The sequence below is a fragment of the Petromyzon marinus genome, chromosome 31 (assembly GCF_048934315.1).
Source record: "Petromyzon marinus isolate PM22_M1 ecotype Great Lakes invasive population chromosome 31, UKy_Petmar_22M1.pri1.0, whole genome shotgun sequence".
Taxonomy (NCBI): Eukaryota; Metazoa; Chordata; class Hyperoartia; order Petromyzontiformes; family Petromyzontidae; genus Petromyzon; species Petromyzon marinus.
In genome coordinates, this window is record NC_133697.1 from 9,168,884 (window position 1) to 9,185,370 (window position 16,487).

General features: G+C 45.3%; 1 protein-coding gene across 1 annotated transcript; it reads left to right on the forward strand.

Moving 5' to 3' along the window:
- The first annotated feature begins 1,846 nt into the window (after positions 1–1,846).
- On the forward strand, positions 1,847–10,683 carry LOC116947778 (ADP-ribosylation factor 6-like). The gene has a single exon (XM_032963921.2). It carries the CDS (start codon positions 3,175–3,177, stop codon positions 3,700–3,702), a length of 528 nt encoding a protein of 175 aa, XP_032819812.1. The 5' UTR covers positions 1,847–3,174; the 3' UTR covers positions 3,703–10,683.
- The last annotated feature ends 5,804 nt before the right edge of the window (positions 10,684–16,487 follow it).

Below are 16,487 nucleotides of genomic sequence, written 5' to 3' on the forward strand. Positions count from 1 at the left end.
GAACTTCGTATCGGCGACCGCTTATCAAGATTCTGTACAGACACACTTGTGCATGTTTATAGACGGAGAGATAAAACCAGGAAATTCTTAAGCCTGGAGTTGAACAGGCCTCGGGATGACGAGCATGTACGGTTTGGGAATGGGGTACCACACTACAGGGACGAAGGTTGGAAATAAACAACGTGAGAAACGTGTATTGTATACAAGTACATTGATTATTTTCCCATTGTTCTTTGGAATGTTGTGTACTGCATCGACAGTGCACTTAGAGTCGTCTCAATCCACTGCTGGATGAAGTTCCCCGCTTCCCTCCCACCCCACAACATTCGGATCCTGTGGTTTATTGGACCATACCTTGTACAACGCGGATCCATGCATGTTGGTGATAGCGGGCCAGCATAGACTTTGGAGCATAGTACAGTACAACAATCGTGTTTTTTTTCCTGCACCCTCCTCTGTTAGTGTGGGTAGGTGGAGATGGGAATCCAAGAATGATTCGGATATCACTCACCACTGATGTTAGCCATGGCCGGGAATCAAACTCAGATCTCGCCGGGTTTATAGGGCATCTGCTCCACATAAACGTACGGTGTAAAATGTTCATACAGGTATATATACACGCACAGGATGCATTACCGTACCCCAAAATGTACTTGTATAGTGCACTGCGCAAACACGGCACCATTAAAGCATCGTAATGGTCGCATTACTCACTTGTGCTACGGGTTAAGTGACATAAGGCAATATGAATTGTGCAATGGCAGTGCTTGATGGGTGTGCAGGGGTTAAAATCCATCTTCAAGAGAGGTTGCACACCGCTGTAGCAACGAGGTTCGGGTGGGTGGGTGGGTTAGTGTGTGTGAGAGATTGTGAATGGGGCGCAATGTGTGGGTGTGTCAGAGTCGATGTGCGGGACACACTTTAACAAAAGGCACGCCAACGATCACTGCCACTATTGTGTACACACACAGTCCCTTTTGTTACTAGACTGCCGGACGGGGGGCGAGGGGAGGAGGGGCCTCATCGTGCAGTGCGGGTGACATGCTGGTGGTTGTTTGTCCATACTTCACCGCGTCGGTCATTATGGGTGGGTGAAGGCGGGGAGCACAGACGTGGGAGTACAGTGACACGAATGTTTTTGGACTTTGCCGCTCTCTGTCATCCACGACAGTCTATATAGCAGCCTGCTGTGTACGGTGGTCGCCCATCCAAAAAAACTATCCAGGGTCAACTCAGCTTAGCATTCGAGAACTTTCGAGATCGGGCGCTTTTCGGGTGACTTTTGTCATCGACTGAAATGTGAAGGAATGTGTATAGAGTATTGTATTTTTGTTTTTGATAGGGTTAATACTTCATTGTACGAATAAATGATGTAGGATTTTGAATGGTACTGAAACACATGACGACGGGCTGGGTCTATTGGGACTAAGACCGCATTTAATTCAAGAGGGACGCGACTGTTTTGTCAGTGTGGTCTGGTATATAGGATGTGACTAATCTACTTTGAAAGCCCATCAGAGAAAACGGGATGGGTGTGCCAATGGTAACATTGAGGATGACGGTACAATGTTTCAATAAAGGATACGGTGGCTCGATCTTGAGATCACTAAATGTGGCACGGTTAAATAAAGGATGGCAACCCTGTGAAGTTATCCCAAATACCAACTAAAAAAGTGGCCCTATGCAGTGACACACACACACGCGCGCGGGCACAGCTCAACAACTATGGCAATATCATTAACGTTTGGTAGAATAAAAGGATGCCCGGGCGTGGCACGGTCAAGGCCGCCTTGTGAAGAAGAAGAAACACAGGGAAGATATTCGACCGTGACAATGGCTTGAGGGTTAATAAATAAAGGACGTGGTTGGGGTGGTGGGTAGGGGTTGGTGAGAGAAATAATAATCCCTTGTGGATTGTGGCAACAGAGTAATTAATTGAGGGATGTGTGGGTGAGTTGGTTGGCGGAGAGAAGAGAGTGGTTGGTGGTGGTAAGTGGTGTTGGTGGTGGTGTTGGTGGTAGGAGGGCGGGGACCGTGTCTGCCGCGCTCCAGAACTCTTTATCCGGTCACTCCACCGCCCACCGCCGCCGCCGCCTTGCCTCGGGCCGCTCGTCTCTCTCTCTCTCGCTCGCTCGTTAACCGTGCGGTTTAAAGCAATACCGGACTCGACGACGGCAGAGCGATTTGGCCGGGCAGGAACGGGTCCAGTCGACCGATTCGTTTGCGCGATTTAAGCGGAAAAGACCGCGAGGCGGGAGGGCAAGGGAGGGCGTTGGACGCCGCTCGGATACGGCGCGCCGAGCCCGGTTGGGAGGCGACGAGACCAGCGAGGTTTCTAGGAAAGACCGTAGGCTTCGAGGCCTTTAGCCGGCAAAAAAATTTACGGTTTAATTTTGCCGATTTCTTTTATTATTTTATTTAAATAGCTTTGATTTATTTCGCCCCTCTTTAAACAACATTTGGTTTATTCTGTGATCGAACGGTGTAAAATGTTAAGGTCGTATGCCGGTTAAAATAACTATACAGTAACTGTGAGTGCTTATTACAGTGTATGTCATAGACGGGTAAGAGGCAGGAGAAAGACCGCTTACTTTCCCTCGTGTCGTGCCCAGTTTAGTTTGAAGAGTTTTGGGTTTAATAGCACCGCCGCTTGATTAAAAGTGCGGTAATGTTAGTGTAAATGTTTTATTTAGGTCACGTGCGTGGTCACAACTGCAGTACCGCGTCCTGCTACGACTATCCACCAATTCGAGGCGAGCTCGTGAAGGCGACGCGAGTTTTTAGGTCGCACTGCTGTGTCAGCATTTTGCTTTTACCATTTTAACATAAGTAATTTTAATTACAACACCGTATACATCTATTTGCATACAAAAATCTCGATTTTATCCGCTTTGCGGTTCATTATCCGGCGGGAGTGTTGGACACGAAAGGGCGGATAAGTTGAGTACTGTACACGAGCGGATCAGCAGTTTGCCTCTAATTTTTTTAACATTATAAACAATTTACATGTTCACAGTGCCGCTGTTTTGAAAGGTACAACATTAACAGACGGAGCGACCCTTTTATTTCTACCGCACCGAGGTAGAGAGAGCGGCGAGTTTCCGCGGCGTTGTCCGGCCTCCCTTGCGTCGGTTTCACATCGGTTTACCCCCCCGCGGGGGAAATCGACGGACAATGGGGAAATTCCTCTCCAAGATGTTCGGCAACAAGGAGATGCGCATTCTCATGCTGGGCCTGGACGCTGCCGGCAAGACCACGATCCTGTACAAGCTCAAGCTCGGCCAGCCCGTCACCACCATTCCCACGGTGGGCTTCAACGTGGAGACTGTCACCTACAAGAACGTGCGCTTCAACGTGTGGGACGTTGGCGGCCAGGACAAGATCAGGCCCCTCTGGCGACACTACTACACGGGCACGCAGGGACTCATCTTCGTGGTGGACTGCGCCGACCGAGACCGCGTGGACGAGGCTCGGCAGGAGCTGCACCGCATCATCAACGACCGCGAGATGCGCGATGCCATCATCCTGGTGTTCGCCAACAAGCAGGACCTGACCGACGCCATGAGGCCCCACGAGGTGCAGGAGAAGCTCGGACTGACCAGGGTCCGTGACCGCAACTGGTACGTGCAGCCGGCGTGCGCCTCCACTGGCGACGGTCTCTACGAGGGCCTCACGTGGCTCACGTCCAACTACAAGTCGTAGCGTGGATGGCGTGCGTGGCTGCCCAAAAGGACTCCATCGCTGTCGTCGTCATGATCGGCGGCAACAGATAACAACACCAGATGCCACTTACCCACTTGTTCAAGGCAACCGGCCATCGTCAGCCCGATAGGTGAGGAACGCACCTTAGACTTGCTTGGGTCACTGGCTGACATGTCAATCTGTTGTGCAGTGTGGGATTTGGTGGACAAAACCACTACCGTTCAGCAAGATTGTCCGCCCGCTCACGTGGTGAAGAGATGGAGACACTTGGGCCACCCTGGAGCCGACATTGGTTTGCCCCGTGTGAACTGGAGATTTGGTGGCTAAAACCTATCGCCAGCATTTTTCACCTGCTCACCGGGTGAGACAGACACACTATCTGCCTGAGCTCAAGTTGCCATCAACTGAAGCAGCAGTGTGATGAATAAAAAATATAAAATAATTACTTGCCACCAACGCCTGCTTGCGCAGAGAAAAAAACAGAGACACCTGAATCTGCATTTTTGTTTGCCACCATTTACACACCCTAACATGCAAGAGGACACCTGACTGCCTGGGCCTCCCTGATCTGAAGTTGCTTGGTCAGGTGTTTGCTTTGTGTGCTCAGTGGAGGTGTGGTCATCTTATCACGTTGCTGCTCACCAACAGAATTGAAAATCTTAAGATTGATTGGGCCCTAAGTTGGGCTGAAGTTTATTTTTTTTTTAGTGTATGGTGGCTAAACCCATCACCAACATCGCCGTGACCCACGCAGCCGCAATGGGGACAATGACAAGAGACTTGATCCACCTTTGTTTCGAAAGAATGAAGTTGATGTCTCATTTACCCCAGGTTTTTTACGGGTGGATGGTGGCCCAATTGCCATATTTATCAACCAAGCTTGGGTTTGTGTTAAGAGTATTTGCCAAGGCATCTGGTTCTGCCTCGTGTTGGAGTAAGAAGGCAGGTTGGCCTTGTCAATGACCGAGAAGCTGCGTCACCTCACATTTCTTCCTGGTTTTTCTGAGACAACGGTGAAACCCAGCTCAGCCTTGGGGCGCGTGAACCTTTCCACCGGGCAGACTGCTCTGCTCTCTCGTCGACAACTGAGAACTCTGCTGTCTTGACTCTGATCCCTTTGTTGCGCTTGAACTCTAGAGGTGAAAAAATCCCTTTCAGGAACAAGGTGGATCAGTGGAGTGGCACTGGTCTTAGAGGCCAGAGGGGCCAGGCTTGTCTCCTGACACTCGTTGGACCTCTGACTGTGGACGCTGCTGTGTCTACACCTGGAGTACTTATACCACATTTCGAATGATGTATGATGTGTTTGGTGATGAAAATAATGGTATGACAAGCACAGGCGTCTATTTTTATATACGTGTAAAGTTGTACTTTTGAGTGCGCTTCTCAAACAGCAACTGGGTTCTAATGTGGTTCAGGTCTTTGGCTCTCGCAGGCGTGGTAGGGGTTTATGGCCATGCCCGATTGTCATTGTATTCTCTTAAAACGACGGCACACACTTGCACACAATCATCACTGAGCGAAGTAGCTAGTGCAGTATTTGCAGTATTTTCTGACTTCAAGATTTGGGTTTTCATTATGTTGTGTAATTATTATGACTTACGAGAGCTGCAGTTTAGGGCCATAACGTTTGCTCACTCAGTTACACGAATGCATATTCATTGGTAACCAACAACAAAAATCCCATGTGTTGAGGCTGGCACTTAATGACCACAATTGTGTGTGTGTGGCTGTGTATGCTCGTGTAGATGTTTTGCGTGGTTTGTGTGTGTGTGTATATGCTCGACATTGCTTGAGGTATTGAAATTGCTATCTTAAGCCCAGGCGTGGTTCTGTCTTCGGTCCACGAAGCTTAAAGCGAGTTCCTGGTGTTGTTGGGTGGTCAGTGTCAGCATAGGGGGAGACGGAGGGGTGTCCGAGCCATACGTGGTTCTGGCCATGCCAACACCTTGTGCTGTGTGCCGGTCTGCTCACGAACCAGCACTTGTCCCAGCAGTCTTCAATGATGGATCTTTTGCGTTCATATAAGTTTGTGCGTGCGTGCTCGTGGTGTGGCTGTGTGTGTGTGTATGCCTGTTTTGTGTGCGTGCGTGCGCGAATTCGGCACTTGGTTGACTGCGCAACTGTCGGGGCTGATCTCGTAATAGCTCCGAAGCACGCGGCGACGCAGCGCCGCTGTTGAAACTGTCTCTGCCGCTCGCCAATGTTTTCCACGAGTTTAAAATCGTTTTAATCGCAGATCGTACAAAGAAAACCCCCAGAGATCATAAAGTAATAACACAGTACTTCAAATTTTGTCCGCGCGAGAAGGGTCTGAATTCCAACGGGTTCTAATAGACTCTGCGCAAATAAGATATAGATTTTTGTTATTAAATGTTATTTTTAAAAAAATTACTTGTACAAATGGAATTTGAATGTCAAGGCGGCGGTTTAAGGCGTGGGCGTTTTCGATTTGAATGCGGCTTTCTCTGGTTCCCAGCGATACTGGTCAGGAGTGTGGTTTACAGTGATCATTTGGCCCAGCTGGAAACTACATTGAGAATACTTTATCACCTTCTAGATTTGAAGCTTTCGTGACTGCAAGGATTCATAGTCTTTGTTTTTTTCGGTAAAGTCACGTAGGTAAAATAAAATAAATTAAACTAAAATCAAACAAATCACGACGTTTCGGAGGCAACACAAGCTTCCGTCTTCAGGTGGAACAGTCACAGCAAGATCGCTGCATCACAGCAAGATCGCTGACATCACTTGATGCAGCGATTTTGCTGTGACTGTACCACCGGAAGACGGAAGCTTGTGTTGCCTCCAAAACGTCGTGATTGATTTGTTTTCTTTAATTTTAATTTATTTTATTTTACCTACGTGACTTTACCGAAAAAACCAAAGAGTATTTATCACCTTCGTCGTTTAAGTAACACTGCCTTATGATGCACTGAAAGATACATAGTAAGCTACTATCCCAGTCGGTGGTCTCTTCTTGCTTTGTCATAGTACGGAGCAGACGAGTGCCATCGGCCAAAATGTTAGCTTGCTCCTGTTCGCTTGGTTTTGGTTTATAAGGCTGTGTTTGTCCATAATGAGAGTGGCAAAGCACTTTCAGTCAGTGCTTATGCTCTGTTGCCTAGGTAGTCCCTGAAATTTTATTTGCGATAGCACGGTTGCGCATTTACATTTGGCATTTTTTTCTAATAAGTGACGCCACACGAGCTGAAAGGAAACACCTTGCTGGCTCGATTTTAATGGTGCGTTTAATTTAAATCTGGTATCATTTGTGGTGTTGCAAATCATGGATGAACCGACCCCACTAATATTGATCCAATTTGTCACATTGGAGAATTAAGCCAATTGCTATACAAAATTAGATTTTGGGGAAAATAAATTGAGTGCTTGAACTTGTTTGAGCGAATTAAAACTGGAAACCCATGATCCTGTATGACAAACTGGAGCGATACAAAACATGTACTGTAGACCTATCTGAAACAGAATTGGACTTTTAATGGAAAAAAAATCAAATTAGTTTTCACATTCAAAACTTCATTCGGAATGTTAAATTGTATTCGCCATTCACTTGTTCACCTGCGGTACAGGTATACAGTTCCCAAAACACTGACGCTTTTGTTCCTTATATACCAATGTACATTGATGCTATTAACGTGTCACAGTCGCCTCTTAAGTTAATCGGTTGTGTGTGGGGTGATGCTTACACTCGACTGACCTCAAATGCATGGTGTGTAAGGTCATACTTGTTTTTTAAAGGTCTTCTAACTGGCCAAAAAAAAATGTATGTTGAACTTGGGGATCATACAACATGACACCATTTTCACATCATGCATTGGGGTGTTATACACTGTTGCCTATCCTCACACCCCTCGAATTTTCACCAAATTTATTTTGAAAAAAATACATTCGGATGTATCCCCTCTCCCATCCCATGGTTGCGATTTGTTTACTTGTGATAAATGGTGATGTTGAATGATCCCTAAATGCGCTGAATTTGTGATCGCGAGAAGGCTGCTTCTGCTGATAACTGGCAGCAAAGCCACCAGGTTGCTGCTATTTTTTCGTGAAGCAGTGTTTCTGTCTTCATGCAGTGATTTAATTTGTTTTACAAAGCGACAGCCGCCCGTTTGTTGCCCTGTCGCCTTACTGTCGCACGGTGCAGCACTGTGCTCTGCGATTTCCAGCGAAAGCTGCGCGACAAAGGCTTGAAATCTTCTTTGGTTCTTTCGGTAAAGTCACGTAGAATGAGAATAAAATAATAAAATAAAACGATGAAATTCTCACGACGTTTCGGCCACAACACAAGTAGCCGTCCTCAGGTGAAGAAACAGGACTGTCCAGAAGACAGCACTCAAGCGCTGTCTTCTTCGCTGTCTTCTGGACAGTCCTGTTTCTTCACCTGAGGACGGCTACTTGTGTTGTGGCCGAAACGTCGTGAGAATTTCATTGTTTTATTTTATTATTTTATTCTCATTTTTACGTGACTTTACCGAAAGAACCAAAGAAGATGAATCCTTGCAGTCACGAAAGCTTTAAATCGAAATTTAAAGGCTTGAAATTTTCGATGGGCCAATCGACGAGTGTTGCCATATCCTGCCCAATGCCCTGCCTTTGGCCATGTAGGGGAGTGCCATTAGCAAGCGAAATAAAAAGTGATGTCATTATTAATGGCCTGTGCTTTTAGAGACTCAATTTAAGGCCATGGTAAACGGGGGAAATTGTTGCAGGCTTTGGTTACCGGCAACACGTTTAGTTAAAGTTTGTTCAGTTGATTTATTGTTTAACCAGCTGAGAACTTGAGAGACCAAAATAATCTTATTTGCAAGAGTGATTTGGGGCATTAATCTGCGATGATTGCTGCTATATATAATCCCGATTTGAGTAATTTTACAAGTAACTTAGAATTCGACATTTCAATCCTGACACCAGCACATTGGCCTACTATTGCGAATGACGACAGAGGATCTTTACCGTCCACTGTTGAGTATTGTCGTGGTTGTTACACCCACGGTAATAACCAGGGTGGCCGCTGAATTCGACCCGTGAACTTTTGCAACAAGTGGCAAATGCGCCACCGCTAAGGACATTCTACTATTATGATGAGCAACTGTGGCAACCTGGTACACGTCAGTGGCACAGAGTGATGATGGAGTTCTGTTCAGGCATTGGAAAAATTGTTTGAAGACGTGATGAACATGCAAAGGTCATGTGTTAGTTTTTAATCTGATTGTAAGTTTTCATCATAGTTGCCCATGAGGGGAGCCAGCTTTTTACAATGGAACTTACTGGTGAAATTATCACTCAAATATTGCTCTCAAATGTTCACACTGTCATGACCTTTGGATGCTTCGGGTGAATTGCTGGTTCAAAAAGGTGACTAGAGGCTTACCTGTGGTAAATTTAAATGGATGTACTTTTATTGTGGCTCTGGTTTTCAGTCAACTCCATGTAAACACTCGTTGCATTGGCCTTTCAAAACCACCTTGAGATTGTGTTTTCATACATTGCTTGCGTGAACATCAATCGTTTGGAAGTTCCACCATGAGAAAATGCATATTTGATTTGGTGTCTGCTTTCTATTGCTCTGGGCTGCTCTGTAAAAAACGTAACGTGTGAGCCAATACGCGGTCCACAACTACACAAAAGGCCCGATTTGTAAGGCTTTAGTGATGGGGCATTTTAGTGCCATAATGGGCACGAAGGTCATCGGGACTGGTTTTTTAATCTGCATCTCGGATTTAATCGCTTCATTGTATTGTTTTAATTTCCTCATTTTTATTTTCTATAATCTCATCACCATTACTGCCTTTTAATGTATGGATCTTTTAAAAAAACTTTCGTTGCAAAGTGAATTGAGGCTTGTTATTCTGTATCAATAAGTTTATGATAATATTAAATAAAATGCAACAACCCTGTTTCGACTTAACTTGACAGGTCTAGCCTATCTTTCACCATGGTGTAAAATGTGCCTCGCAGTTATGCGAGCAGATCATTGGCCTCCACGTGGTGATCTGCACACCGTTTGACCCTGTCACGTTGGGGTGTATCGGTGCTCGAATGTTCTCTGTAACTCCAGGCGCTGGGACCCACCAACCAACCAATCTTTCCAATTAGACCGGTAGAGAGAGTGTGTGTATGTATATATTGTGAACTTCACATATCGGCCAATGCCCTGCATTTCAAAGAGTAACATTGGTAGACTTGGAAAGTTGGAGCTTTGGTGGTTCACCAAGCCTGGACTTTAAACTGCTGCTGGCTGGGAGTGGTGGTGGTGGTGGCAGCATTTACCCACCTTTTGTTAATCCAGCGACTCGGGAGATGGGATTGGTAGATCGTATAGGAGTTCTGAATTGCTGCTTCTATAGCAAGAGATGTGGTGATGTGCGTAATGTGCCCATTTGCTGGGCTATAGGATGGGACTTTAGGGGTGTATACAGAAAGTAGGTTTGTCCTGTTTTTTGCAGAGGCTTAGGGCCAGATTCACATCTTGACGAATCGTTCAAAATGCGTGACCTTGGTGGTTGTCTCCAGAGTTATTAATGGAGACCTGGCCACAATTATGTACAAATAAAATCGGTTAAAACAAACATTTTCCAACATGTGAACTGAGTCCGTAGTATTTTCCTATGTGTGGGTTTTCTCCAGTTTGTTTCCTTCCACAAACAAAAAAAAACGCCATGAAACAAGAATTCCTTAAACGTGTTAACAGTCTTAAAAACTTTGGAGCTTTCCAAGTGAAGAAATATAAGCCATAAAATCTGATATTTCGCACCAATTTGGTCGCAAAGCATTGTTCATTGGGTCAGTGTTTTTTTAAATCTTATTTTAAGACTAAAAGAAATCCGACACCTCAACTTTGTACCGCAACTTTGGATGTTAAATAATATTGTAACGCGATGTTTACATGCAGATGCTTGCGTTCATTTTCCGAAGGGTTGAGAGAGTTGCTTTGAAGAAAGTAATACATGGTTTTATGAGTAACGATTTTGAGTGTGAGTTGAGTTTGTGCCCTGTGCTTTACCAGTGAATCCTAATTCTTCAAAATACATGTTTGGGTTTGGCATATTAGTCCTAACACTTTTACTAAATATTAAGAATCCTATAATTATCACCGAACCTGAGCCCAGTACGTATGTTGAACTTATTTTGCACCGTACGTAGCCAACCGTGCTAATATGTGTGATGGTGGATACCTGTGATCCGGGAAGAGGTTGTGGATCACGTGGATTTGTGAAACTCCCAAACCTGCTGGGTGGCCACAAGATAGCAGTACAGCAAGTAGTTTCATGAACAGAGCTGTGTGAAGCTTTGAGTGTTTTCTTGCAGGTGTGGGGGACCAGTGGCTATGGTGAGTAAGTGGCAAGTGATATCATAATTGGTCTCGAGCCTCCCCTTTATCAACCTGCACCGCCTAGCATAGTGAAGTATGGTGAATCAACCCCCCATAGCCAATGTGGTGTGAGGTCTTCATCTAGCAGTGGATTGATAAACAGCTGTTTATTCCGTATTTTTTGTGTGAATGTGCAGGTTTCCTCCCACATGCAAAACAATGGAATTTGCTGAACATCTCAATGCAGGATTTTCCTAAAAAATAATATTGAGACTAATGAGGCTGTCTTTAAAAAAAAGACTTTTAAAATCCTCACTGATTGATATTGATTCTTAATGTTGGGATATTTTAATTCCTTACAGTAATCACAAATATTTCTAAAATTTTACTTTTCAGTCTCGGGCACCATTGAATAAAGTTTTTTTTTTAAACCCATGCCAACCAAAACACCTGTCAAATGAATTTCTTACTCTGAAAACTGCAATTGTACGCCCATCTTTTTACTATGACAGCGCAGTATGGTGTCTGGTAGGGACCCGAGGGATAATTGATGGCATTTGTCAGCTTCTGGCTGCCGATTTTAGCAGCAAACAATTAAATCCGTCTCTGCAAGATCGTTGTAACGAGTGGATGCGAATAGCCCTGCTGTTAGCGTCGTCACAACGCAACACTCCAAGCCACTAACTGCTGGTGAGATTTACTAAATGGACGCAAAACTTATTTTTTCCGTTTGTATATCTGCCAATTATATTCCAACTATAGTGTCAGCGTCATGTCACAAGACGAGGGCATTTTCATTCAAAACCCACGCAGCTAGAGCAGTGCTCCACCCTACGTCAAAGAATGGCGATAGATCCGTGGTCTTCATTGCTACTGGTGGCCCCTGGTTGCCTTTAGTGCGGCCCACAACAATACACAACACGTGAAAACACCCCATTATGGCAGTCAAACCCAATGGTTTCAAATGTGGCGGCCCTCACAGACTGATGTCTTATTGGCGAAAGTGGCCCCCCATTGAATATGTGTGGAGAACACTGCCCCAGATGATGACATCACAAACGAGTGAAGTGACTTCAGGAGGCCCTCTATCCACGTGAAGGGCACACCGTGTAAGGGTATGCTGCTAGTTGCAGACTACTCAAGACGTGAGTCGCTCTTAGCACACTGCAGTGGCGTTACGAGTGCCATAGTAGTGCTCAAGTCGTTAGATTTTTGGTTTGGTCTTTTACACAAATTGTATAAGCGTCATGCAGAGCAGTGCACCACCCCGTGTCAGAGAATGGCCTGCAGAAGAAATATGTCCGAATTACTTTGAGAGATCTCTTTCGGTGATCTCTTATCTACAATAGGGGGCAGCGTTTTCGCACCCGTCCTGTTCCGGAGAGAAATGTTCCTTGCATGACAGCTAACCCGATTGGTGACCGGGCCGAGACCAACAATTTGCTACACTTGACAATCCATGTGAATTTCATCCGGCTGCCCATATTTAAACCCAGAATATCAGCAGTGCCAATTTAGCGCTCTGATCACTAAGTCACATTGGCCACCTCCCTTGCAAAAAATATATAAGTAATTTTGACGTCAAACTGAACATTTGATTCCAAAGAGACCGTTCAGTTACAGCCGGCTGAAACCCAGAACCGAGCCCAGGATCTCTGCGTTGCCAGCTCTTTGCTGACCGTTGAGAGTGCTGGCCAGGTCAAGTGCAGGCAGAATTCCTGACATAAATTTGAGTGCTTACCTGCATGCATGCACTAAGATTTAACTTTTTATGCGGTCACTATCGGTGACTGCATAGAATTTTATGCCACTTAAAAGGGCTAATTCATGGAAAATGTTCACTTACAGGTAGACTAGATGGAAAAAAAACGTCACGGTAGTGACTGTATGCACGTTTTGTACCTTGGCTGTCCCAACACAAGTTTGCACTTATTTACGTACAATTTCTTTCCCACCGTATACGTAGAAAACCGCGCTTAATCGGCGGCGTAGGAAAGTTTGAAGTCACGATAATTATAAGAAGAAGACCAAAACGACTTTAAATAGAGGTGCAGGATGGCATTCTACCGACGTCAGTGCAAGGGTCACTGAGAAGTACCCCGCAGTCTCGCTGCCTGCGACGTCACTGATGATAACACTCCAGACAGTCACTTCAGAGAGTGTTATTTCTTCTTCATCATTAACGCGCCTTCAAAAATGCACGGTGCACGTTGTATTGCTAGGAAGGAAAGAATGCAGTTTTTTTTCGGACCTGACTTCCTTCAAGTTGCTAATGTGCGGATGGCCACTGGATTTCACCACTTAAATCCAGTTTTTTTTTGGTTCGGCAAGGCCATGAAGCAACATTTTTGCGTGTATTGATATCTTGATAACTGCGTATTAATTCCACGTCTCACACATGTAAATGCCGCACACACACACACAACATCTGCTCATGACATCACTGCCTGTACAGGACTTTTCGGCAACCACTGCTGGACGCAATGGCCTCTCCATACCACGTAGTACTGGATATCTGTAAAAAAAATACGCTTGGTAGCTCATCGGATTCCTCGAGTAGAATTAAATATTCTAATTCTGAGATCGTGAGGAGGGGGGTGGGGGGGAAGGGGATTTCATGACCAAACTTCACCATGCTGGATATCAATGTTGCACTTAGCCAAAAAAAAATCATATCTCTAGCACTGATCAGTAAATATATATACGAACAAAAAACGGAACCTTTGTTGTGAACAACAACAACAAAAAACCCCCGTAAGCAAGGTGGCAAAGCTAAGAACAGATGCAAAACGTCGATAGTGGTGGCGGTCAACTTTCCTGCACACACTCCAGAGGCCTGCGCCTCTAAACTCCCCTCGTCACCTCCAGGGTGTGCTGCTTATTTATAGCGCGCTCGTACAGAGAGGCACGCTAGGACATGGCAATTAGCATAAAGCAATTAAGGAAGAGGCCATGACATTGAGAAGATGATGAGTTGGGGGAAATTATTTTAATGAATGCCAGCTATTGCATGTTAAAGCACTGCGTTGGAAATACAGCTGACAGGGCTGCAGTCAAATCGGTGCCAATAAAGCTGCAGTGTTTTTTATTATATATTCTACGTGTAAGACAAAAACCATAACCGATATCTTACACCGTACTACAACACACACTACTGTATAAGATATTTTTTAGTTAGATTGCGTAAAAATAAATGTGTCGTTAAACCCGCCACCACTCGACACAGACAATTAGTAAGTTTTGTCACGTAAACAGAACGTGCCAATTCGTTACTTGTGCAGTACACCGGTGTATTGGAGAGTAAACCCACAACATTTACAATTCGAGTACTACAACACACTGTGGCGCGGACCTAAACCACACGACACAGCCCTAACAAACACCGAACACACATACAAACGCCACACGCCAAATACGTTTAGCACACACTACACACCTCACTCGCACAACACAATATACACACACAGCACACACTCTCAACACTCCAAACACCTAGCACGCACACACAATACACACCTAACACGCACACACAATACACACCTAACACACAGCACAAACCCCAATCCATGCAGGAAAATGCAAGCACTGCTGAACTGCCCTGATAACAGCAAGGCCGTTCCAGAAACGCGCGGCAGCACCTGAGCCAAGGAGAGCCCCTTGGAAGAAAGAAATCCGTGGCAGCACCTGAGCCAAGGAGAGCCCCTTGGAAGAAAGAAATCCGTGGCAGGGCCACCGCAGTGGTAGTTGTCGAGGCGACGCGCGATAACTTCTGCATGTTGTGTTAGTGGTATTCATCAGATAGAGCAAATATGTCCTGCTCCAGATTGTTCAAATGCCCAGCTATACAGATTGTGTATAGGACAGACACGTCATCCGGAATGCGACCGGTGAGGCTTTGCTGGTCTAATAAAAATACTACAGGGTGTTTAACAATGATGGACCCGATTTGAATTAGCTTTGCTTTGAAATTGGGTCCAGCTTTTTCAAACACCCTGTACTTTTTTTAAAAAATATCAAAATCCATAGAAGTAGAATGAGAATGCAGGTCATTCATTTCTCCTCTTCAGGTTGGAGAGCAGACGGTTGTACCGACTTGTGAGATCCAAGCACCAGCTTTGCTTTCTGCCGACAGTGATGGGGTTTTTCCGATGAAATTGTCTTGCTTTTTAAAGCCGCACTTTGTAAATGCTGTTGCCGTGAACATCCTGGAAACTGTCCGACCTCTGGTGGACATAACTGGTCTTGCGTGTAATCACCGTGCAAATCAATCGTCCGTCCTGCTGCTGTCCCATATAAAAGTCAAAGTGATTTTCTGGTTAATAGCCCTGGGCCAGTGATGAAAAGTCCATATTCCTATGGCGGGGGCGAGTGTATCTCTAGGACAACCACTTTTGACTTACCCCCGCAAAGTGGTACTGCACTTGTTTTTATTTATCAACCTTGCAGGATGATGGGCTGAGTCAACCCCCACTCACCTCCCCCCAAACGAGGATTTGGTACTTTCAATTTGAGCTCGTCACCTTCCGACTGTCAGCCGCTCACTTTTACCGCCGAGCCACTTGGCCGGATCTGAGATTTTGAGATAACTCGGCCTCAATGTTCACTGTTGAGGAGGTGGCCTTCAAGCAAGGCCGAGTGCGTGTGTTGTGATGTTATGGGAGACATTGGCCAGTGTGAATGGAGGAGCGAGCCCAGGGTCACAATCGCACGTTTTTTTTGCTGTCTAGAAATCTAACTGTGCCCATAGCAAAGATTTGTTTTGGGTAAGATCGCGTAAATATAAATGTGTTGTTAAATCCCCCCCCACCCCACCTACCTGATACAGCCAATTAGTAAGGTTTGTTACGTAAACTAAACATGCCAATTCGTTACTAGTTCAGCACACAGGTGTGTTGGAGAGTGAACCCACAAAATGTGCCAATCGAATGGTACATTTTGGAAAGTAAACCCACAACGTAAACATAACATGCCAATTTGTCGCGAGCTCAGCACTGCGGTGCGTTCGAGAGTGAATCCACAAAATGTACCATTCCAGTACTCAAATTGTGTATTTTAGAGTACTCGAATGGTAAATGTTGTGAGTTTACTCTCCAACACATCGGGTGTGCTGAACTAGTAACGAATTGGCACATTCTGTTTACGTGACAAACCTTACTAATTGGCTGTGTCGGGTGGTGACGGGTTTAACGACACATTACGCGATCTAACCCAAAACCTCTGTTATGGATAATATTGGTCCCGAGAGCCTGCGTGTTCAACTATCTGTGCCCAGCCTGTACTTACAATTCAGGCTAATGAGTTTCTCGTCATTTACAGAAAGTGTTAGAATTAGTTTAAATGATCGCCCAGCCACTTCCCATCATGTTTAATTTCGCTCTGGAAACGTTCCTCTATAACGCCACCGTTTATTCACTCACTGGGCTCCATTCAATCGGAAGCTAATGGACCTATATTC

Bases quoted from the DNA above. Each gene is read 5' to 3' on its own strand.
- LOC116947778 (XM_032963921.2), top strand. From the start codon at position 3,175: ATGGGGAAATTCCTCTCCAAGATGTTCGGCAACAAGGAGATGCGCATT.